This window comes from Stylophora pistillata, chromosome 3 (genome assembly GCF_964205215.1).
Source record: "Stylophora pistillata chromosome 3, jaStyPist1.2, whole genome shotgun sequence".
Taxonomy (NCBI): Eukaryota; Metazoa; Cnidaria; class Anthozoa; order Scleractinia; family Pocilloporidae; genus Stylophora; species Stylophora pistillata.
Window position 1 is genome coordinate 30810965 of NC_142521.1, and position 23475 is coordinate 30834439.

General features: G+C 39.0%; 3 protein-coding genes across 3 annotated transcripts; 2 read left to right on the forward strand and 1 right to left on the reverse strand.

The window, feature by feature from the left end:
• The first annotated feature begins 3806 nt into the window (after positions 1-3806).
• Positions 3807-9019, forward strand: LOC111323378 (uncharacterized). The gene is made up of 7 exons (XM_022926704.2): positions 3807-4121; positions 4240-4367; positions 5420-5585; positions 5841-5941; positions 6110-6237; positions 7296-7365; positions 8265-9019. Exons 1-7 carry the CDS (start codon positions 3807-3809, stop codon positions 8398-8400), a joined length of 1044 nt encoding a protein of 347 aa, XP_022782439.2. The 3' UTR covers positions 8401-9019.
• Positions 9020-10021: 1002 nt separating this feature from the next.
• Positions 10022-11455, reverse strand: LOC111323396 (uncharacterized). Its single transcript, XM_022926722.2, has 3 exons — positions 11367-11455; positions 11057-11150; positions 10022-10371 (listed from the first exon to the last, which is right to left on the reverse strand). Exons 1-3 carry the CDS (start codon positions 11418-11420, stop codon positions 10202-10204), a joined length of 318 nt encoding a protein of 105 aa, XP_022782457.1. The 5' UTR covers positions 11421-11455; the 3' UTR covers positions 10022-10201.
• LOC111323395 (dynein axonemal assembly factor 3-like) lies at positions 11452-23408 on the forward strand. The gene is made up of 15 exons (XM_022926721.2): positions 11452-11627; positions 13566-13625; positions 14020-14114; positions 14308-14401; positions 15171-15264; positions 15528-15591; positions 16420-16502; positions 17207-17297; positions 18380-18505; positions 18976-19098; positions 20181-20394; positions 20855-20969; positions 21613-21687; positions 21774-21855; positions 22519-23408. The coding sequence occupies exons 1-15, from the start codon at positions 11555-11557 to the stop codon at positions 22576-22578; spliced, it is 1449 nt and encodes a 482-aa protein (XP_022782456.2). The 5' UTR covers positions 11452-11554; the 3' UTR covers positions 22579-23408.
• Positions 23409-23475: the final 67 nt, after the last annotated feature.

Below are 23475 nucleotides of genomic sequence, written 5' to 3' on the forward strand. Positions count from 1 at the left end.
TAAGCTCATCTACCCGGTGTTTGGTTCATGTACCTCGTGAAGACTTTTCCATTATGATCTGTCGGGATTAGAAAGGTCGTCAGGGAATTTTTCTACCTTTTGCAAGTTAAAACGTGTTATGTGTACCGCTCCTTCACTTACGCGAATTTATCACTAGAGCTTCTTGTTTAGCAAGGGCTTGTTTTGCTGACTCAGGTAAAACTTGCGCAAAGCATTTGCATAAATCGTATTTGATTGATAATCTTGTTTTTTCCTTGTGATCGCTCTTTTTGCAAAGGTTAAAAAGATCACCAAGTTACATTTACTTTCTACGGCGACTGCCATGTTAAATATCCGTTTCTTTGCTTCTAAAAGTTCTCCAGGAATTAAATATTGTGTTTAAAAGGCACTTCCGCGCTAGAATAACTTTTTTACTGTGGACTAGACTTTCTCAGATGAAATGCCATTTTCCAGTAAGCAAGGTAAATAATCCTACCTTATTACACGACTCGGGCAGTCAGAGGGCCAATAACTAAAATCAACCAATCAAAATGCTCTATTGTCGGTCCAACATTCTCTAAGTATTGGACCGGGCACTGTCCCGAATGGTCCCGAATGATACCACACTTGTGTCCCTTTGAACTTCAGTCGTATAATAAATCTCTTATTAACCAAGCTTGCTCGGGACCGTACTGGAAGAACATCGGCCCTCGGTCTTTTTTGTACGGACCTCGCTGCGCTCGGTCCGTACAAAAAAGACCTCGGGCCGATATTCTCCCCGTAAGGCCCTCGCGCTTGGTTAATAAGATATATTTACCTAAAATATTGTTACTGCTAGTTAATTTGCCACGCAATTCTCGCGTGCTTAGAAGTTTTCTGCCAATAACATTCGCTTTTTACTACCTTGGACTTCACCCCATTACGTGTCAATTCCTTTTAAACAACTACATTTTAGCACGTATTTCGCGAGCAGGGCAAAGTCCCGGATAGGCAACAACCAAATAAGGAGCCTACGTTGTTATGCTCTGAAATAAGATAATTTTCACTACGTTCAATCTATTTTCACCTGTTCGAAGAACGGAGACCGCAAAATATCTTTGTTCAAAGGCTGTTAGAGATGAAATAGAGTTTTGGTTTGCTTTCCAAAACGAAATTGTATGAAAGAATATTTTTGAGGCAATTATCTGTAACTGAATAATTAAGACTGTCTCTGACGTAGCCTGTAGAGCAGGCATTCTTGTGGAGTTTGGGCGAAAATTAGGACTTTATGCTTCCTGTTTTATTTTCCAGACCGCGCGTAAAATGGAAGGAGGTGAAAAATTAGAAGGTGGGGGGAGGGGGAGAGGTTAGGGCTAGGAAAAGAACGCCTGCCAGCAGTACTTGAAAATTTGAATAACCCGTTCGCTCACGAACGAGCGATTCCGAATGGTCCAGTATTTTTTATTGACAGCAGAATGTGACGTTAGTTTGTTAGGTATCACATCCAATATGGCGTTTAGCGAAGAAGAGATAGATCTTGCGCTGAACGATTCTTTAGCTACTTTTGATGTCTTAGAAAACTTTGTTTTAAAACAAGAACAGCAAGATGCCATACCATAGAGGACAAAATACTCTTATTTCTTCCATAGAGTCTTTCGATTTATGGACATATTCGTCGAATTCTTTCGAAATTTTCTCCTGAAAAATTTCTTTAAGTTCTGGTAAGATTTCTTCATGGCGGAAAAGAAATCTCAAAGCTGTTCTCCAGTTTCTAAGAGCGATGTGTTTCACGAGTATTTTAGTTTCTTCCTCTCGTGGAATTCTAACAATTACCTGCCCATTTGCCATTCTTGTCACGACTTTAACTTGTAATCCATCTTCTGGAAGATCATCTACGTTTAAAAAAATTTCCAAATAGTCATCTTTCCTCGGTATGTTTTTCTTCGATGAAGCTGGATCGATATTCTCGCTCATATTTAAGCATTTTCTTGATTTCGGTGTAGGTGGTTTGCACATACGAGCGGCTTTATTCTTTCTCCATGCCGGGCGAGATTTGTTTGGCGTATCTAACTGTCGCTTATTTGCACTTTTGGGCTTTTCTGGATTTTTGCATTGGCCATTTGCGTTGTTAAGGATGAATGCATGTAGCTGTCCCAAGTCTCTGACTTTCCTAGCACACGGATTGCAACAGCGATCGGATAACTGTTCGTTGTTTTGAATGAGTTCGATGCCAATTCCAGCACACACGTCTGATAAAATTACTCCATAAGCATCACTTCTCTTCGATGCTCTGAATAAATTTTCTGATGACAGGTATGAGCCGTATTTAACTTGATTTCCCTTCGAATAACAACAAATTTTGACAAGCAACGGAAGTGAAAATCCACTTCCGTCGCGCCACCTGATTGGCCAATTGTTTGCGCAGTATCGTTACTCGTGCAGATCTAATTAGGGGGCGTTTTTCATTTTCAAGTGCTGCTGGCAGGCGTTCCCTTCTCTCCTCTCCCCCTCCCCCCGCCTCCTAATTTTTCGCCTCGCTCCATTTTACGCGCGGTCTGGAAATGAAACAGAAAGCCCAAAGTCCTAATTTTCGCCCAACCTCCACAAGAACGCCTGCTCTGCAGGCTATCTCTGACGCAGAAAGCATTGTCATAGCCTACAAGTAGGTCGTTGTTTGGTCTCGTCACGCAACGTTTGAAAGAGAACGTTGCGTGACGAGAACCAAATTAGGGCTGTGGTAGAGACTGCAGGAAGCGTGTTACCAATGCAGTGTATTTTTGCCAACATTTATTCTGGCACCAGTGGCAATAGACCATAAGATACGTGTGTCTGAGTTTATTTCAGATAAATTGGAAGGTTTCTTTTTTCTCTCCAGTGAACGATATTTTCAGTGGAATCTTTTGAAAGTAAATGCTCTTTTTTCTTTTTCAACAACACAAACATTAGTTACCGTAGTGTCCCATTTCAACCCACACATCCAAAACAAAAATTACTCCTGCATGCGTCGCGTGCCTATGTTTTGAACAGACAAACTGAACTAGTAGAATTTTCAATCTTACAGTGGATACAACATTTTACCACAAGCCTATCAAATTAGACGTATCCTCCTTTCGTCCGCTTTCTTCTCTTCCATCGGCACGTGCATGTCTTTGTTAAGTCATTATGCTTTTTAAATTAGCCTGATGCAATTGGTGATTCTCCACATTTTTCCTGTTGCGCCTGTACAAAGCTGCACGACGGTTGGAATGAGAATAGTAAGAAAACTAAAAGCAAAAATTTATTACTTTTGTTATTAAGAACTTATTGAGAATTGTTTTTCTTAATTTCTCGATCATGCAGGAAAAGATGTCTGTATTTTCGAAAAATGCCTTTAAAAAGTTTCGCTTGGCAGTGTAGTTAAATGGTCTCCCACACATTTGATGTCGATTTTTCTCTTCCTATCAGTATATTTGTCAAATGTAATGAGTGAAAAAGGCAAGATTCACACACTGAACAAAATAAAACTCAAAATAAAACTCATCCATTCCATCATTTCTTTGTTTTTGACATTGATTGACAGCATGGAGGCTGTAAGTGCACGTGTGTTGCGGCAGGGCCGGCTGAATATTTGTAAAACGGCTCGTTTTGCTGAGCTATTTGATTTGCATTTCAATCAGGAACGATAATTTGACGCTTGAAATACTTCAGGAACTGTGAATTTTCTCGCTCGAAATTCACTGTCACAGGAAATTGAAGCGACTGTGTTTGTTTCAAAGCAAAAATCGTAACTTTCCTTAACAAGCGACCTTTCTGACTTTAAAGGAACAGAGGGATTACGTTTCTAATATCTAATCTGTTTCTAAGAAAGAATGGCTTACGTTTTAGCACTGAGAAAAGGCACGAGTAAAAGAACGAAGAAAAAAATTTTGTTGAAGAATGGAGAAGAAGGCCTTTTGGATAGGTCAACGATGGCAACACAGTGGCCGACCTTGCCATGTCTGCCATTTGCAGGAGTGCGGAAAACTGACAGGTCAAGGAACACAACTTCTCAATCAACCTCTGAGTTGCAAACCTGGTTGGACTCTTTCCCTGGTAAAGTAAAAGAGAACGAGAAAATGATATTTAAAAAGATTGACGAGGCTTGGCAAAGGAAAGACATAGATGAAATGTTTCAGCTGATAAAGGTACGTCACCATCTGTGTATGTTCCTGTGCAGCTTGGAAGTTCTTGTCACCAAGACCATGAATTTCGTTCCTAAACACGATTGAATGATTTTGTATTCAGTTTATTCTTTTGTTGTAGGAAAACGAATTCAGCGATGAAACCCAGAAGAAAGCTCTGCATTATTGGGACCAGGGACATTACTACCAAGAAGGTGAAAAGCGAAACAAAGCGCTCACCCCGTTAGCTCGTTTCAGAATCCGAGAGAGGTGAGTTAACAACAAAAAAAAAATCTAAAATAACTCAGCTCTTCGCCGCAATTTTCTTTAGTTTTGTGAACTGTAACAGCTTTGATCAACTCTGTTTGCAATCGGGTAGACGTCGTCAGTTTCAGTTATCCTTTTAAATCGTGACAACCACTGATCAAATAATGTCTGAAGGGCAGACATGGTCGCGTCCTTTTACTTGCGTCATTACCCTTGAATGGTTCTGTAATAACATGACTTACGCCTGGGTGTGCAAAAAAAGGGGGTAAACCGTTGCCGGATTCAGTCTTTTTCATTCAGTTTGTAAACTAATCAGTGGTTGAGTTTCTGATTGACTGAGTCTAGTATTGTATGGTTTTCAAAATTCGGTTGTTTTTCGGGATTTTTGAAGTAAATATACACGAATCGAAACCCTAATTGGGAATCTCTTTATGCTGAACTGCTTGCATACTCTCGTGCTTGTACTGAAAAGTACACCACATTTCAGGGAACGAGAGCTGTTTAGTTTGAATTCATTAAAATCCGAATTTTTCTTGTTCCATCAAAAGCCACGATCTGATTAATCTATCGGCGCTCAGCTTCGCAACACTTTCTTCATTTCTCATATCAAAATGAAAAACTCCACGCGACAAAGTCCGCTAAGAACTTCTTTCATGTTCATGCATTAAAAACTGCTTTTCCTAAGCAAACTTATCAGAAATTTAAACATTCATCCATTGTCAAACAAAACTGCTGATTGCATTAGCGCGAATTATCCTTTAAATTTCTCTTGGGACGGTCTCGACTTCTTGTAAGAACATAAGTTGCACCAAGAGATTATAACCTTATAGTATCTTGGTTACACGTAAAAATTAATTTGCTTTGTGGAATGTTTCCAAACTTCTTAGTTGCAGCAAGTTTTATATGAATTGACATCAATTCTTCCCCCCGAAACGATCGCGATAAAAAGAGAGAAAATTCTGATGGAATTACGTATTACGCAAAGCAAACTTTCGTTTGCAAAAGTAAATTACATCAAGTATTTCCTCCGTCTCTTATAACTTTTACCGTCTCAGATTTCTCCCACCGAAAAACATCTGCCCGAACGGAAGGAAAAAAGCGACTTTACCCAGAGAAGCCACTGCTAAGCTTCGTGCTTGGCTAAATGAAAACCCTCGTCCGTATCCGACACGGGAAACCAAAGCTGTACTAGCAGATAACACTGGCCTTACCATCTTACAGGTATCTAACTTTAAAACAAATAACTCATGAAAAAGAAAAATACGGATAATTAAGAATCTGGCTACAAATTAGTGAGTATTGTAAACTTCAGGGGTTACACTTATTAAATATGATGATACATGGGGACTTCGAGCGCGTTCCTAAAGGGTTCAAATAATTGAAATAATTTTATGGTTTTCAGTGGCGTAATTTTTAAACAAGAATTTCTGGTATCAAATTCATTTGCTGGATCTGTGCTTTTACACATTTTACTAGGTCAATACATGGTTTGCTAATACACGAAGGCGAATGCGGGGAAAAAGAAAAACAGAGAGAAAACACGAAGTCAAGAGCAAGGATTTGTGGAACAGGTCAAGGTGAATTCATCAACTAATCATGTTCTTATCAAGATGAATTCTATTCTGACCAACGTTACCCCTCTAAGCTTTATCTAGACGGAAGGTTCTTTCAAAATTATGGTAAAAAGTATACTAAGACAGTTTTATTTTCGGCCAAATGTTTACGAAGATGCCTTTGTGTTGTAGTCCGCCGGAACCATGGCAAGTTCCCATCTTAACTACAATGACGTCCACTCCATCTACGGTCCCTCCGTGCGCAAGCTTTTGCACGTGTCCACCACATGTTGCTCAAATTCTCGTGCCCACATCTTTGAGTAAGTTAAAAAATTTCAATACACTGTCAAACTGAATTTCAAACGAACCGGTTATCATACTCACATTGCTCCCATGCCCTGCCAGCCGAACTTAACGCATATTAATCCATCAAGTATTTACGCGCGAAAGCGCTATTAGTTAAAAACAGGCAACTCTACCAAGTATACCACGACTAAAATTAGGGAATACGTAAACGATAGACTCCATTTGGAGCGAAAACATATCCACAATTAGGGTCAGTTACATTTTGCTTGGAAATTTCAGCATTATGCTTTTGAGCATCGATCACCCCTGAAAACATGACATTATGTCGAACGGAAAATCATGCTTGAGAGTTTTTATAATATTCAATCAGAAGCATATAATCTAGTTTATATGCTTCTGATTAAATTTAACTTGTCAAGAATAAAAAGCTTACGGAGGTTCAGAACACAGAATATGATCAAACTCCTAATGTGCAAGCAAGAAATGCAGGCCAATTCTTGACACTACTCAGGCCACGAAATTTATCTCTCGTTGAACTGTAACAGCAAGGGGATTTTTAAAAAGTTCATTGATTATGCAAGTATTACGCAGGGTGCTCCGACTGTAACATAATTCCTACAATTATGCCAGAGCCTGTCACCCATATGCAGTAGCCTCCATTTGACGCAAAAAAAATACTCGTGTATTTGCCTGCGCGGACTCAACAGGCTAGTTCCTTACGCGAGGTCTAACCCAAACCACGGTTTTAAGCAATCAACGAGGCTTTGTTAATAAGAAGGTTTATTTTACTAAATCAATGTCCGTCCACTGTTAGCTTTCGGCCCTCTTGACACTGTTCACAAAATAAATGTTCAGATGAATGGTCCGGCTAATTTGAGTATTGTTTAGAAAGTGGTTTTGTTAGACAACGGCTAAACTTTGTTCCAATAACCGGCCCTATATGTTTCCCAGAAGCAAACTGTGAGCTGCGAGGTTAGACCTTCAACTGTGAGCAATTGTCAGAGCATATTCACGTTTCTGCGGTATAATTAGTTTCGAACATGTGAATGTACTTTATTTTTTATTTTCACAGGCTCAAATGTATCGGACTACTGGACAGAGTTGAATTGTAACGCTGGCACTCTCACAGATTGGCCCGGAAGGTGATCATTAGAATTCATGAGGGACGTACCAACTAACCCTTACAATATAAATGCGTTCATGATTGGCGCACATTAGGTCAATTGCTTGTTCGCTGACCAGTTTCCTCTTCTTGTTTATTTTTATTAAGTTAGATGATTTAAGGGGTCTACAACTCACCCCCCCCCCCCACCCACTCTCCCTAAAAGAAGCACAAAGAACCATACGAGGAATCCTTCTTGCTCCAAAATGAGTAATTCTGTGATTTTAAGATTCCTGAAAATAATTTTGTTTTGTTCTTTTGTTTACACACGAGACACGTGACTTCCTTTTTATATTTTTTTTCGCTGTTTTCAAAACTAGCCCTTATAACCTACTAACGATTACAATATTAGGGAGCTTAAGCAAAAGCACGACGGCGACAGAAACGTGGACGTGAAAAAACAAAAGGTCTAATTGGCAGAACAACAGCTCAGCACATGCGTTTTAAAACTTTGTACATTTCCTAGCCGTCCTGTGCAAAACAACAACGTGAAATCACCAAAATTTGCGTCGTCTGCGAACGGGAACCGCGACGACAAATCATTTTAATTTGCATTTGGAACTCAACGCTACTTTTATACGTTATGCTGAAGTTGAGGTGTGGCGCCGAATGAGAGGGTAAACACATGCAGCCATTTTTGAAATTCTAATTAAAAGTAGAAATTCAATTTTCAATCGACGACTTCCTTGACGTTGCCGTCCTGACTGGGTAAGGTCCCTATTTTCGAGCGCTAATCCCGCGCGAGTTTTCGGAGATGAATAGCAAAAGATAGTCGGAGTTTGAGTAGCCAACCAGAGCGCGCCTTCAATGCTTTCCATTGTTTTAGTTTATGCTAGCATCGATTAATTAACAATTTAACGTGACACCTGTTGTATTCAGTTACGCAGGAACTGTTGGTAACCAGTACTTGGCGCCACAGGTGGTCGCGCTTGCACCGAATTTATGGGAACCTGAACTCCAGTGCCAAGGGCTCCACGCAGCTGCACAGATACTCATGAATATGGCAAGCAAGTAGACTGATGCGAGGCATCGTGACGTCAAATCTGATTATACATATGATTTTTGAGTGATTCACCGCGTTTTAAAAGAAAATTTGTTGATGCGGGCCAGTCGTGAAATTTATTCAGATAACGAATTTGGCGAGTTCCAGTTGTAATGGTTTTGTTGAGCTCATTTCTAGTAGAGCATCACTTATATTATGGTAAATTGCAGTTTAAAATCCATGGTCCTAATTTCATTTCATAACTTTTACATCATGATTTAATTATACATATTTGAATTTAAAAACAAAAATTTGGAAGTTGATCTCGCAGTATATTTCGGCACATCAGTGATGCCATTGTGATTTCAAAAATTACATTGGAAAGTTCATAACTGGTTTTGTGAGGTTTTTTAAAAGTTCACTGGTATAGTAATGAAAATTCAGAACAAATTTATGGCATTTTACAAACGTTTCATTTGCTAAATATGACTTGAATTGTGGGGATTTCACTTTCCATGCAAGTTTCATGATTCATATATTTTCCTGATAATCAATTATATGTTAAACAGCCTCTCTTTCGTTTGAAGGGTAAATGTGCCAGAGACTTCTCAGTTTAATGTTACAGTTTCAGTGACCACTTGATTATAAAGTTAACCATTGTCATCAATGACAAACTGAAATATGAATTAAACAGAAATTTCCCAAATCGATTTTCCTGTTTTTTCTCTGTTAAGAAAATTTAATGAAGCACCTTCTTTCATCCTTAAAAGTGTGAGTATGATGGCTAATACCATTTCAGACACATTTTGTTTTTTAAGGTAGAGGATAACCATGATTCCTCAATCATGTGCCCCTTAAAAAATAAACTTTTTTTTCTGGGAAGTACACCAGGGCCTGGTTGTTCAAAGGGAGCATAACACTATCCACTGGATTAAATCTCTGTCTGGTGGATAGCACAGTATATTTTGCTATCACTTGTCTGCTGGATAGGGATTTATCAGTTTGATAAAGTTATCTGCTCTTTGAGCAACTGGCCCCAGCACTATAAATCCCGATAAACACCGCTGGCCAGATAGCCCAATGGATAGTGTGCTGGACTGTTGTGCGGGAGGTCGAGGGTTTGAGCCCCGGCTGGACCAACACTCAAGGTCTTAAAATAATTGAGAAGAATTTGCTACCTTTCTATAACATCAAGAAATGGTTAGATATTCTAGTCTTCTGGGATAGAGACGAACAAATGGAGGTCCTGTCTCTTGCAGGGTAAGGGGTAGGAGACGTTAATTTCCCCCACACGAGATTACTATGTGATGGATGTCCTCCCCTGGGGTGGGATGGGCAGGAAGGTGAGGGCCATATGTTAGAAAACTTGTGTAAAGTTAATATGTTACCTTCGTTAAATAAAGAAGTATGAGTATGAAACATCGTCTGTTGGGAATATGACTTGTTTGCATAAATGATGAGTTTTATTGTAGTTAGACCAACAATAAATGCCCAAACCACATATTTTGTGAAAACAAGAAGAAAAGAAAAGCTTCTGCAAGTGACTGAGTCAATCACTGAGTCAGACATTCCATTTTGTCTTTGAAGAAAAAGACGAGATTTGTTAACAATTTACTTTAACTTTCATAAAGTCACTCTTAAAATGCAATGTTGCTGAGAGTTTGAAATTTATTCAAGGAATAACTATGATCCCCTCAAGTGAGCTACAAATTAAATCTTGAACTGTTTGTGCCATAAAAAGTAACTCAGAACAACAGTTTGTAAGCGTACTTCTGAGAGAGATTGAGAAGGAAGCAACATTTTTTTCATGAGTTGCACCACCTGTAGCCATTTCCTACGTTGTCCATGGGTTAGTGTGAGTGTACTTCTCCATTGGATTTGGCTGCATTTGCCTCTTTCCTGTAGCATCAATGACATTCTCCAAATCATAGAATGAATATTCATCATATGAATAGTATTCTTTCACTTTGTAAGTGCTTATGTCTGTGACTTCTTCTTTGATTTCTACAAAAAACATAAGGAAAATAAAATAGCAGTGATTCCGTAAAATAATTTTTATTGAAAAAATCATTTGGTCCATTGGTTAGTCAGGCAGTAAGTCTTTAACTCAGCCTGTCAGTTGGTCAGTAAGTCATTACGTCAGCCTGTCAGTCAGTCAATCAATCAATTAAGAAATTGATCAGTTGGACTGTGTGTCTGCCATTAGGCCAGTGAGTTAGTGAACCTGTCAGTCAGTCTCTCTGTCATCCTGTTAGTTAGTCTGTCAGTCAGTCAGTCACAATACCCCACCCAGTCAATCAATCCAGCAATCAGTTTGTAAGTCAATTAATCATTCAATCAGTTGGACAGTCAGCTTAAAGTAGGTAAGTCAGTCATTCAGTTGGTGGTTTGGGTGGGTTACACAATCATTCTATTGATTACACAGTCAAGGTAAGAGGATTCCAACAGTCAGACAGTAAGATTCAGTCAATCCCTCCAAATAGTCAGACAAACGGCAAGATTACTGTAGAATCTTATATCATCATGCACTGCATGGCACTTGATGAAAATAAAAAAATTGCAGCAGAAAATGGCCGAGGTTATAAGGAGAGAAATTCGACCAGCTAGTAACTAGAAGAGCCATATCTGAAGGGGAAAACGTATTTAGAATTTAAATCAATTTGCCTATATCATTGAAGAACTTTCATACCGGTCGGTGAACTAGAATTGACCACGTGAGGGGGATCACTGCCGTCGGTTGTTGAGCTACTGGATGTCAACCTCCACAATGCTGTTGGAAACCGCTGAAAAATTTATAAATATCAGTGAAATGAGAGAATCAAGCATTCGAAGGACGCCTAGTATAATTTTGGAATCGAGTCAATATACTTCATATCATTATATAAATCTAACAAACAAAAAAAACTTGGACCTTGAAAATTAAAAGAAATAGCAAAAGTGTGATGATAAAGGTAATACTACCAAACTTAAATAATTTTATATTCATTTTGACCTCTTACCACGGCAAATTGTCGCAAGTTTCGGGAGGAGATGTTTTTCGCCAAGGCAGCCATCTTGAAAACCGGCCCAAGCGTACTAACACGGTACCCAAGCCCCAATCGGACGATTGCAAAAATGGCGGACTTTCATGCAGATTTCTAAAATGTTTGAAAGGTGTTTCTTTAGATCTCTTTAATTTGACACTGTAATGGCAGACGGATTTGGTGCAATTACGTGGTGGGGATTTAGCCCAGCTCTCGATCTACAAGGCAGATATCAGTGTAAGTTTTGTTTCAGTTTATTATCATGCCAGAAAGCTCATCTCCACTACTCTAGAAGCTTCATTTTTTTTGCTTGTAGATCCGATAGGAAAGTGAATTAACATAATGATTGGGACAAATAATTAGCGTTGGTAGAAAGTAAAGCACTATTAGGGGTGCAAAGAAAATTGTAAAATTCAAGCATAGCTGTGAACGCCATGAAATGTGCAAAGGGTTGCCAATGCTGCTATTTCCATGACAACCCTGATTGCTGTGCCGGCTTGCTTAACCTTATAACCTTAGGAGTGACTTGCTTCTAATTTCTCCTTACACTATAACTGCTGAGTCAAACAGTAAGGTCATGAGAATAAAAGAAATGATCAACAACTATAGAAGCTCTTGTTGGTGAGTAAATTCTGGTTGTCAGTGCCATAGGTAATGCATATTGAACAGTATGGGGAATATGCACACTGATATTGAAATGTAAAGGGTTAAGATTTTTCATGTACCTGCTTTTTTAGCATCTCAAGATAAAAATTAGTGATAATAATTTTGAATGACGTTTCGACCTCGCTGAGGTAATTTTCAAGCTGATGAGAAGGAAAATTTTTACATATATGTACTAAATTCAAGACATGGGAATGATAAAGGCGATAAAATATGAAAATATGTAAACGCTAGGCATAAAATAGAAGTGATAAAATTGCAAAGGAGACAATACGAATAAATTAATATGAGAGTTGACGAAAGTAAAACTATAAATTATATGAAGATACGGTAAATTATTATTATAAAAATAGCTTTGTGCGGATTGAGTCTGACTGTTTGTTCAAGCTTGGCTTAATTTCTTTTATAAAAAGCATCTCGTAAATTAGGCAGTCCAGTTTACTTCTGCATTTCTTCAGGATTTTGAAACTGTGATGTAAATCACTTGGGGTATGCCCATGCCGCTCTTTAATGTGGTTCCCGATTGAAGACTGAGATGCTTTGTGTTCTTCAGCATGTTGGTAGAGGTGCCGGCATGTGTAGCCAACATAGTCTGCATCCCACAGACCACACTTAAAATAATACACAACGCGCTGCTGATTGATGATGTTGGGCTTCTTTTCCGTTGGTTTTAACTCATATCTGATCTTTCTGTTAGTGTACACAGGAGAAATGTCAGTTCCAATTTTTCAGCTTAGGTTGCCAAGTTGCCTTCGTACGGAATTTGCTGATGTTTGGTCCTTAAAAGGAAGTGTAATTTGCACGGGTGTTTTTTTCTCGTCAGACGTTTGATTGATCCCTGGATCCCACAAAAAAAAAACCCCACAATACCACAAAAAATTATCCAACATTGTAATACCACAAATTCAAATGTCCCCCATAGAAAAGCATCACAGATGAGATCAAAATATGTGAGAATAAAAAAGTGACAAAGTGCAGCCTATGAACAAATGAACTTTACTGAAATGTAATAGACGATCTCTACATTGTATCATATGTTAAGATTCCAAACCAACTGATCAGCAGAAAGATACCTCGATCATGTTACCTGTATAGAGGATATATATGTATATGTATGTATAGGAAGTCTGTGTTTCGATGTTTTCATACAGGGGTTTCATTAATTTTTTCAGCAGGAGGGTAACTGGTTTTCACAGGCAGGCAAAACTTTTTGAACTAAACTTCTTAATCAGATAAACCTTCCTCCAGATTGTAAACCAGGTGGGCAAAACCATCCTTACAACCGGTCAATTTTGCCGGTGCCCGGCCCTTAATGAAACCCCTGTTACAATGCATGAAACATAAAAGTAGTGCATGACATATATTGAGAAAGAAAAACACAGAGACCATACTTTTATCCCCACAAGCCTGTTTTGTTATGAACTCACTCTTCAGGGGATTTTAATATATACTATAAATTTGCATAATTAATATACAATATATTATTATATAAATTTTTTTCGTAACCCACAGCTTTAGCATCCAAATTAAAAGGATTGAACATTTCAGAGCCAGATGCTTCCAACAAACAAGGTAATTAAATGTGTCTCCATGGTAATGAAGCATTTATAATTTTTTTTGGGCACCTTTTGGTTGTTCATTCAGCAAGATTTTTTTAACAATTCTTTTTAAAATTCCCTTTCCCCCCCTTGCCCTAACCCTACCCCCCCCCCACCCCCTATATCTTCATCAGTTTTAATAAACCATGTTTCCTCAAAATGGTTAACATGGAACTTCCCCCTAAAGTACATGAGGGTATTGCTACTACACTATTTATTATTAACTGGTGTTATTTATTAATACACTATCAATACTGATCAATCGACAGGATTTTGAGAGGAATTTTTTCATTAAGATTGTTGATTAAGGAGATTATCAGTATTGTTAAGTTTTATGGTTTGTTTAAATTTTGATCTTTTACTCCTAGGAAAATGTAATATTCTTCTGATAGGAGCAGGTGACTGTCGCCACATTTTAAAGACCATTGTGCATTCATACAGACATGTAAAGAGAGAGCTCTGTGTGAGTTTAGTTTATGATAAAGATACATTCCTTATGTTTTGATCAGATAGGGATTACATTTTATGGCTGTAATTTCATATGAAATTTCTCAATTGTATCTTCATTGCAAGCATAAAAATCGATTAATTAGAGATCAACGTACTCACCAACTTTTTGATAATTTCTTCTTCTCTCTCTCTGATTCACTCAACAGATCTTTGTGGTTGAGAATAATCTTGAACTTTATGCAAGACATCTTCTGCTTTTGTCAATTGCATTGGAACCCAAGAAAAAGCTTGGCCTGCAAGGTGAACAATAGATCACAGTTTTATAAAATGTACAGCAGCCTGCTCTGAGCCCTCGTCTAGTGTGAAAACTTACAAAGGAAAGGGGAATCGGAAGGAGATAGACTTCTGCATCCTGCTTGCTTTCATTTGCATTTTTTGTTTTGCTGATTGCTTACTGAAAGTATGACTGAATAGACTATAATCTTTGAATAAAGAGCAGCAAGTCTCTAAAGAAACTCTGGGCTGTGTGGGTGGGGGAGTTTGACAAATGAAGATAATTTGGTTTTATCAACTGAGTTGATATCATAAATTGGCAATTGTAAAGAGTTACTAAAGCTAATGTTCATAGCTGTAGCTCTTTATCGGGGTGAATAAAAGGCTAACACTTGGGACGTCAACTTTAGAAACCCTTCACAGTGGCCAAAGTATGTTATCAACTCAGCTGATGCAACCCAATTACCCTATAACCTCAGTGACTTGTTATATTTCCTTTTTAATTCGTACTGCTGTAAAAGGTTGGAAGTTGCAAAAATAAGTGTTTTTGAGTGCTACTGAATGTTATCAGAAATAAAAATTATTTTGAAATATGTTTTATTCATAAACAGTCTTTGAAATTTTCAAAAATTTAACTAGTACTGACAATCAACTCCCTGTACAGTAGCTATTAAAGGTATTTGAATTTATCTTAAGAGTTTTGATTTAACTAACTGGAATATTTTAATGGTAGACAAGGGAATGAAATAATTATTGCCTTACAATAAATTTAGTAGATTTTCCCTTTTTATTTCAGAAAAGACAGAGTTATTTCTTGAACTGTTTGGGAATAGTCTTGTGAGACCACAAGCCAGTGATTACTTGCAGCAAAAGTCATCTGAATTTATCAAGTAACACTCTTTTTTAGAACTCTGCTTTGCATAATTATCATAGTCATTAGAACTCTCCTTTGCATAATTATCATATTTATCATAACTCTGTTTTGCATAATTATCATCATAATTTTAATTCCCTTGAAAGTGACTGAAAAGGAGCCATTGAGAAATGTCTAGGTTGTTGTACCATGTATTAAAAGAATAGTAGCAACGAAATCATATTTATATTAATTTGTGTTGAAGGTGTAAACTGTTGGGTTTGATATGTTTTCTTCCAGAATGGTAACTGATTCTGATTACCTTGAAGCTCACCTTCCAGTGTTCAACTTTTCCCAGCTGAAGGTTGCTATTAAAATAATTTTATTCTATCTTAGGACTGTTAGTAATCATGTGATTACAGTACTTTGTAGACCAGAAAGGTGAGACTTTACTCCTCCTGTTGAATGTGGCTCTCTCTCATGTGCCAGCAACTGCCCACAACACCACTGTTTTAGTGTTTCATGGTCAGCTGCTATTGCTGGTAGCCATAAGGGAAAAATCTCAACCTTTGATAGTTATGTGACTGTTTACATGTAGATCAACATTATGGGCAATGAGACAAACCATAATCAGATTTTCCAGGCATTTTGTTCCTTTGTCTTTTGTGTGCAGAGAATTATCTGCCCTTTATTTGATTAGATTTGATTATAATTTTTTAATCTATCCCTACAACTCATTCTCTGAAAGGGAGTCACTTGCACTTTCGGTGAGAAATAATTTTCCTGTCTTTACAGAGAAGAATTTTATATTTTGCGAGTTGCAAACTTCCTGGTATGAATATTTTCCTGATAGAGTAATGATTTTGAATATATGAAAATCACATATAATTATGTATACTGCAGTTTCATGAAATATATTAAAGCACTACTGCAAAGGTCATGGGTTCAAATCCCGGGGCCTGAATTTTTTTCAGGTTTTATTTCCACTACTACATAAGTCGGGTTCATTACTGCAAGGATAACTTTCACACATTACTGATAAGTTGTCTACTAGCTGCAAGATTTTCCTCTTTTTGTAGAATGGTTACCCATTAAGGTAACCAATCACTCTTAAGTCATAAAGTAGTTAAAATATGTATAGTACCAATGTCAAAAACTTGGATTGCAACTCATTTCTGGTTGTTTTGTCTAGTTTAAAGAAAGAGACCAGTTGGAAAGCATCTTTAAATTCTGGAGAAATTCTGATCCCAAAATCTTTGACATCTGCAGACACTGGTAAGGTTTAGGCTTCGATTTATTTTACATTCTTGTTTTAGGGTGAACAACTAAACGAAAGAAACTTGCACATTATCTGCTTTGGCATAGATGCTGATAAGTTCTCAAATGCAGCTTGTTTTTTTCTTGGCTCACAACTCTCTGCCTTTGAGTACCTAGATAAAAATTTACCATCTTTCTAAATCGTTTTACGCACAACTGCTTAAGTCTCAATTGTATGTCTTATGGTTGTCACATGTGAACCTAGATAATGACCTTCCCTGCCAACAAACTCTCTGTAGCTTAGTGGTTGAGCATAGGGCCTTGAAATTGAAAGGCGCAAGGTTTTATTCCTCATTGAAGAATGGGATCTCTCTTTGATCCCTCCTCGTGATGAAACAACAAACAACTTTCTTTTGAGTCACCAAGGGTTGTATCTCGTTGGAAAATTAAAGTGAAAACAAATCTTGTCGGCAAAGAGGAATGAGAATCATAACTTACTAAATACAAAAGCTTATAATTTGCCGTCCTCTGGATAATCTTTAACCCTTATCTTGATCTAACCCCAGATTCTTGTTACAATTTACAAGGAAATGTTTAGCGGCTAGAGGAGAGAATTAACAATCAGATCTTGGGAGTTAAAGAGTTAATAGTGCTATCTCTCACAGCATTTTATGATGATCTGATGTTAGTTGATGATGTTTTTTTTTTTTTTTTTTTTGCAGGGATGAGAGGTTGAGGCAGTACCTTGCTGTTCGCTATGACTCTAGGGAGAATATCTACGACTGGGACTACAGTATGAAATTGTCCAAAAAGGTAAATTGTCTGGTATTGCCAGCTGTGGCAATTTAGTGGTTGCTAATCACACTGCAATTCCTCTTTACACGAGAGGAAAGTGAGTTTGGCTCCACTGTGTAATTTAATTGCCCCTGGCTTAATGCTCGGATGTGTGGAATTTTCTCAAGTGCCTCTGAGGCTAAAATTGATGTTTCTAACTTTTGAATCATTTTCTGCGTCGAACAAAGTTGCTGTGAATCTTTTATTCTCGTTATTGGTCCATAAAACTTGCGCCACTCTCTCATCCAATCAGATTCAAAACTTAAAACCGATCGCGGCGCAGTCGATCGCGTTTTTCCCGCGTTTCAGACAACTTGCTTGTTTCTACTTCGAGTTCTCATTGGCTGTGATATTGCACTTTTATGAAAAAAATGAAAAATTACCTGCTGCAATTCGGAACTCAGTAAAAACTAGTAAAATCCTCGGGAAAAGGAAAAAGGAAAAAGGAAAACCAAAACTGGTTGAGTAAGCGAGCCATCCAAATATATTAGAGACTTAGCACCGTGTTTACGTGAAACGTGAACTGCAACAGTGACCACGCGGCAAACGTCAGCGTGCCCTTTCACGTTTCACACAAAATAGCGTGAACCTTGCTGCTTCAGCTTTGCGTGAGCTAACGTCCGGGTGGATTTGAAGGCGCCCTTGTATGACTTACAAGGAATAGTTTTGGTGCACTTTTTCTGGCAATTAACTTCTACTCTCTGAGAGAAAAAGTGAAGAAAATCTTACGTACGCGGGAAACGCCAAACCGGTGTTTTCACGTAGAAACAGCAAAGTGCAGCCGGCAAACGTGAAAAAAGTGGCGGGAAAAACAAAATCACGTGGTCACTCTTGCCGTTCACGTAAACGCAGTACTAAGTCTCTCTTACTAGTAACCTGTTTCGCTTTTGTCGTGTACTTAAGATTTCTTCAAGCCTTCAAATCCACCGTAAGCTCACACGAAGCTAAAGCAGCAAGGCTCACGCCATTTCACGTGAAACATGAAAGGACAAGCTGACCTTTGCTGTTTCGCTTAAACACCATGCTAAATCTCTCTATTGCTTCTATCGTATTACTTTCAGGCATCAATTATTAATAGCCGTGAGTATAAGAACTGGCGTGAACAGGGCGTAGCGTTTGAGTTACGTAGTGACTCCACTTATGAAGTAACCAACAGGACTTTGGCTTCTGGTATCATCATTAAAAAGGTAAAAACAGCGGCGCACGACATCTTTGATTTATTTCTGAACAAACCCTTGGCAACATAGAATCTATTTGTTGAACAGACCCACCGCAATGTCGGGCCGGTTATTTAAACAAAGTTGAGCCGTTGTTTACCTAAACCGCGTTCTAAACTATCTTTTATTTAGCCAGACTTTTTACCTGAACATCTATTTTTGCGAACAGTGTCAAAAGGGCCGGAAGCTTACAGTGGAGAGACATTTATTTAATTAAACCAATCCTCTAATAGAGAATACCTGGAGCCCATTGCTTGCGTGAAACTGCGGGTTTGGGTGAGACCTCGTTGAAATGACCAGCCCATAGAGTCTGTTTGTGTTATGATAAAAAGCAAAATATTAATAGTGACGTCATCTTAGCGTCCTTCCTCCAGTAAATTTTAAATGGTATAATTCAACTTAGTTTGTAAAAAGAATTACTCTCTTTCTTCATTTGTCAGGATGGAGAGAGAGTTGCTCGCAGAGGCTACTGGGGAGACATAATCAACAGTCCTTATTTAGCTTTTGGTACTGAAAGTGAAGAGGAATCTCTTTTCCAAACTTCCAATGGACAGCATGTTAAAGTAAGTGAACTTCTTGGGTCGCTTATATTTATGTACCCATTTTATACAGGTGTTTCGAGAAAAAGTTGTCGGAAAAAGAACAAAAGAGCATGCGGCCATCTCGAAAGGTAATCTGGGTATCGGGTAAACAATGAATTTAAGAGATTTTCTCTTGGTGAATTTTGATAAGTCAATTAAATAATACATTCACCACACATTCTAACTCTTAAAGTGATGTTTTCAAAAATTTTCCTGAAATGTCGACGTCAAGGAACCGTGACCTGAAAACTACCCACAATAGCTTTTGGGGTTGTAGCGCAGACATTTTCGAGACCCGGGCGACATGACTAAAATTTCGGGCGACATGACTCAGCTTCCGGGCGACATGACTTCGGGCAAGATGACTCACGAGCGACTTGAACGGTTACTTTCCCCAGTATCAATTGTACATTGTGACCCGTCGACTCGTAACCGTCAGGCGATAAGGTCGAATGGTTACGTGTTGATATTGCACGTTCCAACTGAGTGTCATAAAAACTTATGTAATCGCGCGGCCTAAGGGAGATTTTGACGAGAGCCACTGAGAACTCAGAGTTAAGACAAGCAAACTGCCTAAAGCGCGGGAAAACGCGGCTGACCAACTCGTGATTGATTTTAGTTTTGCATCTGATTGATTTATAAGGTGGCACGAGTTTTCTTAACCAATCACGGAGCGAAGTAGATTAAGACTAATATAGTACCAGATTACTTCAGCCACTCAGTTTGAAATTACTTGGTCTTGTTGCACCTTGGTTTGCTGGTATCAGTATGATTTAGTACACCGTCATTGTCGCATTGCCATCCTCATAAATATGACTAATTGAATATCAGACCTTCGGAGTTCGCACTCCGTTTCACTGAAAACAGAGAACTCGATGATGACTTCGGCCATGAACTGCTTCATATAGAGCAAGCGTTTTTGTATTCCGTAAGGATCAACAAGTTGGAAAGCGTTGAGTATGAAATAAAGATGGCAAATTTAGACCTTTGAGATGACCTGTACGGACCCATCCTTTGAAAACACCCGGCGTGTGCTGTCTCTAAATGTTCTCTTTTTGTATCAGACAGCAACAAACGTCTCTGAATACAACATCACGGCCTTCATGCATGAAATATTAACAGGAGAAAAATATATCGCTCCAAAAATTGATGACGAAAAGAAAGGAAAGAAAGAGATGGCTACTTTACAGGAAATTCAGGAAGAAGAAGTAGAATCAGATCAAGTGGGAAGTACGAAAGACGAAGACACGCCTCAAGAAAATGTGCATCCGACACAAGGTAATTATAGGACTTAGTGTTACAGACGTCCTGTTATCGTTGTTCTGGTTGTTTCGAATCACAGTACTCCCTAGGCGGTTCGCAGAAACCGTGCTAAGCGACTGGTGAAGATCTCAAAACGCAAGGGACCACTGTTCCTAACTTAACTACGGACTCGGAATGTTGTTGTTATTTTTGTTATGGAAGGAAGGAAAAACGAAAGATTCAAAGAAAAACCTTCGGAGTAGAAACGCGAGACCGACAACAGACTTAACCTTAATGTGAGCCGGGTGACCTTGTTCCCAGGCTCTCTTCTCTTACATGACCCCACCCCAGGTAAGGGAAAGGCCCTGGAAATAAGGTTGGGAACCGGGTTCGCAAATCGAACCAAGGCTGTATTGAAGAGAGGCAAGCGCCATCAACTGCATCAGTCCCGCTCCTACATCAGGTCTGTAACTTATATTTTTTTCCCATTTTACAGGGTACATGAGGTGTCCTGGTACCACAGTCACTTTTCTGCCGTTGAATTGTGTTCCGGATCTCTCCAAGAAAAGCAAATACAACAAGCTATTTGACGTCATTTATTTTTCAAACAGGTACGTGATGACGGGGTAACCAAAGAGTCACCTTTCAACATTTTGGGCTGATTTTTTGCGCTCTTTTCAGCGTTTAAAATACTTAGTTCTTATTAACCGAGCGGGAGGTCTGTATGGGAAAATCTTGACCGAGGTCGCCAGTACAGACCAAACGCAGTGAGGTCTGCACCAGCGACCGAGGTCAAGATTCTCCCAAACAGACCGACCTAGCTCGCTTAATAAGATGTTTATTATATGGCTGTCTTATATGCCAATTTTTTGCTTTCTTTGTACCTTTTTTTTCTAGACCGGTTTAGATGCCGGTCTTGATGGGAAAATCTAGACCGCTTTCAATATTTATTTCAGCCAATCAAATTTGCGAATTCGGTAGTTCCCAGTCCTTGTCAGACACAGCCATATAATAATTCAAGATAATGCCCGGCATGAGATGAAATACAAATGAAATACACAATGATAAACCAAGGAAGGGTGTGAATGTTAGGATTGGAAAACATTGAAGTGGATTGTTAATAACAGATTTGAAACTGTAGCCTTGACGTTTCAACGTGCTGAAACCGGGACGCGGCTCTTGTAAGTAAAGTATGCCCCTTCATGTCTGGTTACGCATAATCCCATAAGTCATTGCGAGTATTTTTACTTTCAGCATGGTACACCTACTGACCCCCGATGTGAAAGAGATTTTTTCTGACGAAGCGGTTATTATTACTGAAACAACCAAGTAAGTGCGTTACATCTGAAGTTTTCAAGTTATGAGTGACGTGAATGTATTAGGAGTAATACGGTGTACTTTCTGTATGCTCATAGGTTTATGTTGGATTTAAAACCGGAACAAATGCGGGAGTACTTAAAAAAGATAACTTCAATGGCGGAGAGTGCTGGATGTAAGGTATGTTGAGAAAATAGCAAGAAGACAAGAACATTAAGACTGCAGACTCGAGGCAGACCGACGGACAGGCAGACTGACAGCCAGAAAGATATGCCACAGACAATAGGCGGACAAACAGACCGGCAGCCAGACGTACAACAGACTCTAGATGGGCTGAAAGACAGACACAGTTTTTCAGTCAGTCAGTCAGTCAGACATACAGACTTAAGCCAGACCAACACGCACCAGACACTGAGCATACCGACAGACAGACAGACAGACAGACACGCGATCGATGCAAGGTGGACGGACACAGGCGTAGACATACAACAAACTCTACCCAGTCCTACTGAAAGGCAAAGGTCAGAGTCTAGAAAACCTACCAGACAGGTACGCAGGCCAAACTCAAGGCAGACTAACAGACAGGAACACGAGAGACACAAAGCAGACGAACAGGCGCAATTGAAAGTCATTTTCCACTTCAAGTTGCAAATATTTTCCCAACTTTTCTGTGCTCCATCCCCGCGACGCTAATTCCCTTATGGCGAGTAACTCATCCCAAGGGCCTATAGTTTGCTTAGTTTCTTCCTAGAGTTCCACTCGAGTGAGAGTTCGATTCATACTTGCGTGACACGAGACATTTCTGTGTGGGCTTAATTTGATTACCGTTGCATTTCATTACAGGCGGCAGGCCACACCGATGGAGAAGAAGACGCCCACACCTTCTTCACTTTTCAGAGATAACATTCACAGACTGAACTGTTCGTGACTGGGCTTACGTTACACAGCATATTTTTTCGTAATATTTGTTCCCGTCTAGAAATTGATGTAATGATACCAAAAAGAAAGCTTCTGATATCAGCTATCCATGAAAGGGCCAACATGTTCTGAAGCAATGCTACGAAACATAATTTTTTTGTTCGGAAACGGCAATACTGTTAAGTAGCCACCGAGTAGGCCATCATTATTAGCGCTTCTGCACCAGCACAAACAATTTCTCCGCGAGCAGAAAAGTATGTGGCCTTGAGCAATGCGAGCCGACGAGAGGTCCGATAACCCCATTTGTAGTGCCAGACCCCCGGCCGACACACCTCGCCCTGAGACCTCTGACGCAGTGCCATGATTAAGGCTACTCATAGGCTTGTTTTGAAGAAGCTTGGGATCTGACCGCTCACGGATGGTGTAGAACCGTGGTTTGGGTTAGCCCTCATGTAAATAATCGACCCTTAGTGTTTCGTCGTGACACCGGATATTTTCTATTTATTTCGAGGAAAAAATTGGAATAAAATGTGTGGAGCCCTTTGTTTTTTTTTTCTCTTATACATATTTTGCTGCACCGTAGGTTTAAGAAGAATGAGTTTCTCTGGTCAAGTAGAATTGCAGCCGTTTAATGAGATCGTATACTTTGTTCGCTACTTCAAATATGACCCTCAAGCAGAAAGCGAAATTCCCGATTCGAGAGAAAAAGATTTCGAGCCTGGGTAAAAAAAACATTATCGACTCAAGAGAGAAATTCCCAATTTTAAAATAAAAAATAAAATTTGGACCACTTGTGTCCATTGTATGTTTCCGTGTTTTTGCAGTAACCTGTCTTTTTGTTATTCATGGTAAATTGTGGTAGAGTACATTTTAGCGGCCACA